This window comes from Clarias gariepinus, chromosome 2, assembly GCF_024256425.1.
Source record: "Clarias gariepinus isolate MV-2021 ecotype Netherlands chromosome 2, CGAR_prim_01v2, whole genome shotgun sequence".
Classification (NCBI taxonomy): domain Eukaryota; kingdom Metazoa; phylum Chordata; class Actinopteri; order Siluriformes; family Clariidae; genus Clarias; species Clarias gariepinus.
This window is the reverse complement of record NC_071101.1, coordinates 42,987,724-42,996,340: the sequence shown is the minus strand read 5'-3', so window position 1 is coordinate 42,996,340 and position 8,617 is coordinate 42,987,724. Positions and strand designations below refer to the sequence as shown.

General features: G+C 38.7%; 2 protein-coding genes across 2 annotated transcripts in view; one reads left to right on the top strand and one right to left on the bottom strand.

Annotated features, from left to right (window-relative positions):
* Positions 1 to 591: 591 nt before the first annotated feature.
* Positions 592 to 2,723, bottom strand: c2h1orf198 (chromosome 2 C1orf198 homolog). Its single transcript, XM_053513954.1, has 4 exons — positions 2,369 to 2,723; positions 2,159 to 2,209; positions 1,468 to 2,064; positions 592 to 1,377 (listed from the first exon to the last, which is right to left on the bottom strand). Exons 1-4 carry the CDS (start codon positions 2,717 to 2,719, stop codon positions 1,321 to 1,323), a joined length of 1,056 nt encoding a protein of 351 aa, XP_053369929.1. The 5' UTR covers positions 2,720 to 2,723; the 3' UTR covers positions 592 to 1,320.
* A 2,834-nt stretch (positions 2,724 to 5,557) lies between these two features.
* Positions 5,558 to 8,617, top strand: part of rps6kc1 (ribosomal protein S6 kinase polypeptide 1) — a 32,381-nt gene continuing 29,321 nt past the window's right edge. Inside the window, exons 1-3 of the mRNA XM_053482392.1 lie at positions 5,558 to 5,762; positions 7,735 to 7,770; positions 8,492 to 8,612. Coding sequence (XP_053338367.1) covers positions 5,661 to 5,762; positions 7,735 to 7,770; positions 8,492 to 8,612 — 259 coding nt within the window. The 5' untranslated portion in view covers positions 5,558 to 5,660. The remainder of the gene's footprint in view (positions 5,763 to 7,734; positions 7,771 to 8,491; positions 8,613 to 8,617) is intronic.

The window sequence follows — 8,617 nt, the reverse complement described above, 5'->3', positions numbered from 1 at the left end:
TTAACACTAAATTCATTTCTATGCGTTTTATATTAATATAACATACATAATACTATTTATCTTTTCCTGAAGTGTGTATAAATTGTTTTGGCTGACACATGCACACATTTTAACATTCAGTAATTCTCTTTCATAGTTTTTTTTATAACAAAATTATAATATGAATAAATTAATAAAATAAAATTTTGCTTTACATTTTAAATGTTTTTGAATAAATGTGACTAAAAGACAAAAAAAAATCTAAAACAAAAAAAGTGTGCATTTCTTTGTGTCCACCAGGTGGCGATGAAAACCATAAACACAAAGAGGAATTTGGTTATTGTGCCTCTGGTTTTCATCGCCACCTGGTGGACAGAACGAAAATATGCACACATTTTAACATTCTGTAATTATCTTTCTATTTCATTTCTTTTAATAATAAAACTTCTTATATCTTAGATATAAATAAATACAATAGAACATTGTTTTACTTTTTTTTATCCTTACACAAGTTGACTCCGACACTTACCTAAAAGAAATAAATCAATGATTCACAAACGATTTTATGAAAACGATTTATGTTCAACTAGGGGAAAAGTCAAGGACAGAAGATGGTTTGAAATCTCATAAATATTTTATTTTAAACAAGTCATACGGTTGCTTTACATGATCATGACACCATACAGAGAGATATATGACAGAAAGTTTATAAAAAAAGTCTAGAAAACCCTACGACTGTAGCGTAAAAGGCGGCATTTCATTTAATAGCCCGAGATAAATCGTATAAAGCATCGCAGCACTAGTACTTAGGTCTTAAAAACAAACAAAACAATACAAAAAAAAATGGACAACATAAAAATTTGCCGGGACAAGGCACGACTTCGGAACAGCCTCGATATCTAAAATGCTAACAAGCCAAGATGCTAGCGCAGACTAGTTAGCTTTACGTCGTAACCTGTCAAAAAATATCCCTTCGCTCTTGTTCGTTCCTGAAGCGTCCCATCGTGTCCAGACTCACTGTTCCACATGCTTTATTGCTGTACTGTGAATACGTTTGCGTTTCTACTAAATTTCAAAGCTACAATCAGTACGATGGGTTTCTTCGAAGATGTGCAAAGTAAAGAAAGCAAACACTTTTTGGCAGGAAACGATTCCTTAAACCAGAATGACACTAACAAGTCTACATGCACCAGCGTGTCGGGGATATGAGATACTAATTGTAGCTTTATTAAGATGGATCTGGAACAGGTTTGTTTCGTGTGTGTGTGTGTGTGTGTGGGGTGGATGTAGGAGGTCCTGTCGTCTGGAACATTTCCGCTGCTTGAGCTCACGTTCAGGGGGTTACCAGTTGTCCAAGAAGTCAAATCCGGTCTTCAGGATGGAGCTGCTTGTGTTGTACTGCAACAACAAGAAAAACAAATAAACAGCTTTCATTGGTATCCATGGGTACAGCTAAGACACGCATAACTAAAACATGAGCGGACATACCTGTGAAAAGGCCGGGCTTCCGGCCTGCACATTGTCGTCTTCCTTCTCCTTGTTGTGAGTCGACTCCGAGGGTGTTTTGGCGCTCAGGCCGGGACTGAACACGTCCTCCAGAGTGCTGCTGACGGACGGCAGGGTGCTCTGAGATCTCTCCCAACCCCCTAGCGGCGCACTGGGCGGCGGGGCGATGCTTATAGGCGTCGGCGTGACGCTCAAAGGCGCCGGGGTGATTCCGACGGGCGCAGGAGGAGGTGGAGCCGGTGGTTTCGTCACTCTGGGTTTAACCGGACGTGGCGCCGCGGGTTCCTGCACCGCTTCCTTGGGTACGGAATCGGACCTCATGTATGAAGGCAGCGGCTTCTCCCCTTTCTCCAGAGACTTGATCTGACTCGGCGTGAGCGACTGGAAGTCCGCCTTCTCGCCTTCCAGGCGCGACCTCTCTGCGTTCAGCTTCCAGAAGGACGCCTCCTCGTCACGCCGCGCCGACACGGACACCTCGGGCCCGGGCGTCTTGGGTTTGGGTTCGGGAACGGACGAGGACGTGGAGGACGAGGAGGAGGACTCCGGGGCGCCGGTTATCACGCTGAACTCCAGCTGACTCTGTGTGGAGAAAAGAGGAGAGCGAGAAATGTGAGAGAACGATGAAGAATGTGGGACAGGGGAGTATTTTTAGTCGCGGCGGCGTCCTACATACTTTGGTCTCCCAAGAAAAAGGCGCAGAGTGTTCGTCCTGCCAGGTCAGATCCTAGAGAAGGGAAGAAAAATAAAGAGAGATTCAACTTTTAGAGAAGGAGAGCGAATGATGAGTTCATTGAGACGGGGGACACACAGATGTCCCCCTACACAGGACAGTGTCCCGGACAGGATTAGGGATAACGGGCCGTAGATCAGCGGGGACTCTGACCTCCTCTCCGAAGTGCACGGTTTTCTGCCCGGTCTGGATCAGCAGTTTGGGGTAGCACACCACTTCCTCCCGGTCCGTCCGGTGCATGGCGTAGCGCGCGCGCACCTTCGGCTCCATCATCCCGTCGTCGATCGCGGTGTCCTGCTCGGCGGGGGACATGTCCTCCCAGGCCTCGCCGTACTTCTCCTTGATCTTCTCCCTCTCCTGCATTATCTTCCGCGCCATGGAGTTGATCGAGCTGAAATACTCGTACTTCTTGGCCTCGGTGAGACGCGGGTCCGCCGCCGCTCCCTCCATCGCCGTGGCGGCCATTTTCCCTTCTCTCCGCAAACAGAGGCTCAGTGACGTCATGACAACCGGATCAGTGGGGGCGGGGCCGCGGCTGGATTCCATGGCAGCGACGCCCCAGACATTCCACAAGCTGACTGGAGATGACTGAGGTCTTTTAACTTCCGGGTTTTATTCTGAAACAACACAAAGAACAATAAATAAATAAATAAATAAATAAATAAATAAGTATCACGCTCAAACAAAAAAACTAGTATAATAAATCTGAGTTAGACCACATCCGGAAGTGTTTTATTAGTCTTTCCCTGATTAAACAATATATTGTTTATTTTATTTTAATCATTAAATAACATGGCATCCTTACTTTTTTTTAAAGAATAATTACATTTATATGTTGCTGTGAAGCACAACACATCCTACTTTCTCTTAGTCGTGCTTCGCTTTATATCTAGTGCCTTTAAATAATAGTCCCTCCGCAGTGGCCTTGTAGAACAGGTTAAGGGAAAATATTTGCTTAATGAAATTCATTATTATTCTCACTCATGTATTTATTTATAAAATCACCCACAGTATCACAGGATTGCGACATGGTATTCTTTCCTCTAAAAAAGCTGCTTGAAATTTTACACAAACTAAATCCATGCTTTAAAAATGTCCCCCACTAGAAGAAGATGTTCTACGATGATTAACATTTTCACACAAAAGACATGTTAAGTAAAAAACTCCTCGGATACGTACAACACACTGGTGGCATCAAACAAGGGAGCGTCAACGCACTACTACTTTACAAGCCGCTCAGTGTATACTGAATATAGACTAAATATATAAAACAGAAATCCTCGATGGGCGTTGTGTGGGTGTTTTCACAGGTAGTCCTATCACAGGCTTGTCACAGGTGGTGACCACATGCGAAATGGCCAGTTCTTAAGGAATCAAATCAAGCACCTGGGCATTACAATCATTTGTGAAAGAACGGCTCGTGCTCAGGATCTCAGTCAATTCCAGCATGGTACCCCAGTATGATGCCATCTGTGCAAGAAGTCCAGTCGTGAAATTTCTAGTGATGGTGAGGTGAAGGCTCATTTAAGTGTCTAGGCTTCCCAGCCAATAGTTTTACCAAAAAATTATTTTATGAAGCTTGATTCAAGGGCTCATTGAACTGCCATCTAGTGGAAAAAAAATGTGTAGCAACTAGATTGTAACATCACAAGCCGCACAATTGATATGGACCTGCAGCTGCAAGTAGTGTAATGTTGCATTCATTATTGATAGTCTTGTGCCAGTTGTGTAAGTGTGCTGTTTGAAAATCCACAGTTTAAAGAAATATTTATGCACATAATGACCATCTCTGTATCTTTAAAAATTAACTAAAGATTCAAAATACAAAGAATATATGAAAAACAAATAGCAAAGTAATTTTTCTTTTTTTTTTTTCTTTCTTTCTTTCTTTCTTTCTTTCTAAACACGACAACAATAATGCTATATTTTATAAGATAAATTAAGGTCATTAATATAAACCAAAAAAAAAAAAATGTCTGCATTGTATGTCTTCATGTGTAAATGTAAAGTTCATTGTAAAATGCAAAAAAAATGTTTTTCTGAATCTTGGTTTCTGAATTTAAGAACAAAAATCTCCAAATTAACAAGTCAAACACTTGATTTTGGCAATCGAAATGTGTGGCTTCAATTGTTCAATTGGTCACGAAACTCAGGGCATCAAAGCGAGGAGACGTAATTTAGCGAGTCTGGTGTGGAAGAACTTGACAGGCCTGCACAGAGCAGTGTTGCCAACTTAGCGACTATATTTAGCAAATATTCAGACCCCTATAGTGAAGCATTTTTTAAAAAGCGACTAGCGACAAATCTAGCAACTTCTTCTGGTGTTACTGGAGACTTAACATTATGCACAAAAAAGTCACATTAACTAATTAACACTAGCTTCTATGTTCCTTTTGTATTCTATCTATTTCTTTCTTTTTTTGTATTACAATTAACAAAAGCAAAAAAGGCCTCTAACACTAGCTTGTCCTATTCTTTTTCTATTCTATCTCATTTAATTTAATTTTATTACATTGTAATAATAATAATCATAAAAATAATAATAATAATAAAAACCTTGCTACATTGCTACATGTTATGGTAACTGAGACTTGTTATAGCACTTGCATATCATTGCTCTTTTGTTTATTTATTTTGAGTGCTTTATTTAAAAATAAATAAATAAAATAAATAAATAAAATTATATATATATATAAAGCTGGATATTTGACAGAAAAAAAGTTCATTTGTATAGTTCTAAAAGTATTTAGGTTTTTTCACCTACTCACTTTTTGTCATGACATTATTACGATGACATCATTTAGTGACTTATAGCGACTTTTAGGACAGCCAATGGCTACCTTCCTTACTGAGGAGTTGGAAACATCTGCACAGAGGCCTGACCTCAACCCGATAGGAATGAAATAGAGCGGAGACTGCAGGCCAGGCCTTCTTGTTCAACATCAGTGTCAGAAATGCGCATCTGGAAGAATGGTCAAAAATTCTCATAAACACACTACTTTATGGAAAGCCTTTCCAGAAGAGCTGATGCTGTTATAGGGGTCATATAATAATCATTACTCAAGATGTTAATTTTAAGTAATTAACACACACACATATATATGTATGATAATAATATGATGATATTATTATTTTATTTTCTGAAGTGTGTATACATTTTTTTGGCCGACTCTGTGTGTGTGTGTGTATATATATATATATATATATATATAGAGAGAGAGAGAGTATATTGTCTGGCCAAGTCACAGTTAACAAGAACAGCTTCGACGACGCTACAATTCTTTTTTTAGTCTAGAGACTGCTATTTTGAAATCTCGCGAGATTTCCTCACTTCCGCCTGGATCTTTCTAGCTGTTTTTTCTCCCCCAGTAATAATCTTCCTTTCATTCTCGGCAGGTGACAGGAGGGCGGCTTACTGCAGGCTGGTGGCGATGCCTTGATCAGGATGATCTCGCAGAGGGAAAGAGGCGAACTGGCTCGATTTTACACCGTCACGGACCCGAAAAAGCACAAAAAGGGATACACGGTTTATAAAGTCACAGCCAGGGTGAGTCCCTCCAGTGTCATGCTGCGTTTCTAGAAAGATTACTCTGCTTTTCCACCGTGTCAGCAGTTTCACAGGATAGATTTGGAATTATCGATCCGATCACAGCACTTGGTATTATTGATCAGCTGATTTTTTATTTTTTTTGCAGGCTGATTGTTTTTCCCCATGCATTTCCAGAGAATTCCCGCCTTCTGCTTTGTGATTGGTTGGTAGTGTCCGTCGCCTGGCTTTTGATTGGTTAGGCGGCGTTGGGGTACGCCTGGTAGCCAATGGCAATGCAGGAGGCGGGATTTGTCTGAAGGCAAGGAGGATACAGAAACATTTTATACATATACATTTTATATATTATACACATAATCTACAAGAACGTCTATAAAAATGTCTTCGTGATCTTTGTGATCTATGTTATTTAACTGCTGAGTTTTTTTTTTTATGAAGCTATGTTGCAAAAATCATTCTAAATGTTTGCTTGTCTAATAATAACTAATATATTTATATTTGGTTTATTAATATTGACACTTGCAAACTAATATAAGAATATGTGAGCTGTTAATAATTAAAGTGTCAGTCACTCCATATTAAAAAGAAGTAAAAAATGAGATCTGAGAGAGATTAAAATATTGTGGCCTGAGTACAAAAGAAAAAAACAGGGTGATGAATTCTAATAAATTAAATACAGAATTAATCAAATTAACCTCTTTTCTGCTTGTCAACTCTCTAAATCACCTCCTTGACCTGCTTTTCAGCTCATCATGGATGTAGAGTGATTATTTGAGTTGCCCAAACATTCCTGCCCTAACCTTCTTTATGCATACTTCAGCAGTAAAGAAGAAATCGTTCCTTTTTTCCTTTGTGTTTGCTTTTTCACTATTCTTATCATCATTATCATCAATTATGTTGTTTTAGCTCAGTCTTTAAGATCACAACTCAGGACTTGAAGTCGTGACTTCGGGTGTGTTTCTCCTGCCCCCAGAGAATTGTGCTTTGTTATCTAGAGACACTAGGAACCCACTCACGTGACCCAAAGGAGGACATGATAAGGCCAGAAAGCAGCTAAAAACACATTACCTGACTATTGAACACTGCCACATTCTGATGATGTCATGTAAAAACACTAATTGTGGATGCTTGCAAGTCAAAAACATCATGAAAGAAAGAAAGAAGTGTTCATGCCCTTTTTTTGGACACATTTGTTAAATATGTTCAAGACATGCTGTCAGGCTGAAGTTACTTCACCTGTGTGTTTTATTGAAGGATTAGGATTAAGATTAGTGTAGTTTTTCTTACGACTTATTCAAAAGTATTACTGAGTAAATATTTTGAATATTCATAAATAGTAATAAAATTCTAATAATATAAAATATACTAATATAGTAAATATGTTTGAATTTTTTTGCTTAACTTATTTGAAAATATAAATTTATTTACTGTAAAAGTGTGTAGCATATTCATTATCTCTTTATCTCTCTATCTCTATCTATCTATCTATCTATCTATCTATATATATATATATATATATATATATATATATATATCTATATATATATATATATATACTTTGTGTATATATAAGCAAGAGAGTTCACTCTGTATGTACAGAACAGTACTTGATTCATTGATATATATATATATGTGTGTGTGAACTCCATCTCTGTCAGTGCATATAAAGTCATCATTGTTCGCTTCCTCATACAGTATCCCCTTCCTACTTTAACACAAACAAACACACACACACACACACACTGATCACAGCAGCTTGACTGAGAAGCACGCTTAAGAGTCCATGTTATTTTAGTAAAAAAAGATTTGTTATTCTTGAATCTATTACAAGTGTTATTTAATTTCAAAAATGTGTTTCTGTCTCCCTGACATTGGGGCAGAGCTTAGAATGAACTTAAAGAGCAGATTTATATCTTTTTTTTTCCATTAGCAGCTCTTTGTGACTGATTTACATGTCTGTTTTTTTTTCCAGATCATCTCGAGGAAGAATCCTGAAGACGTACAGGAGGTGAGATCACATCACATATCTATATATTTTGATGAACCAGAGTCCTTCGTAACCATCCCCAGAGCTGTGAATTTGACCTGGATCGTATAAAATGTTTTATTTAATAATTAATTATAGAATGGAATTAATGTCATTTCTTTATCGTTCCTTTTTTCTCTTTGCTTTAAAAAAGACACAAGACCTTGTGGACACTGTTACTGCGGGAATGTTCACGTATTGGAAGTAGTGATTAGTGATGGTTGAATAAAAACCTTTTGGACAGTCCAAGTGGAGAATTCAACACCACCTCCTATAAAAACACGCAAATGTATGAGTTGCATCCATCATGTTGTGGAAAACCATGTTCAAGTCCAGCGTCCAGCCCAACACTTACTCATTACTCCTGAGTCATCTTTAAATGATCTACTTGGAAAGTTCACACACTCACACACAGACACACATGCACACACAAGCAAAGCTTAGCCTGTATGTGTTGTGTCTTAAGATCTGAGTGCTTCTTATTTCTTTTCGTCATGTCTGGTGTTTTTGGTCGCTTAAACCTCTGGTAATCCTGATCTTCCTCAATATTGGATTATGAAGGAGTTTCACCACATTTGATTGCTTCTTGGGATTGAGTAGGAGGAGGGACAGGATTTACATGATAAAGGAAAATCGACTGATAAAAAGACAACATGAGTCAAGACGTCTTACATGCGCTTTTTTTTTGTCTGTCTTGGTGTAGATCACGGTGTGGAAGCGATACAGCGATTTTAAGAAGCTGCACAAAGACCTGTGGCAGATCCACAAAAACCTCTATAGACAGTCTGAGCTCTTCCCACCGTTCGCCAAGTCCAAAGTCTTTGGTAAG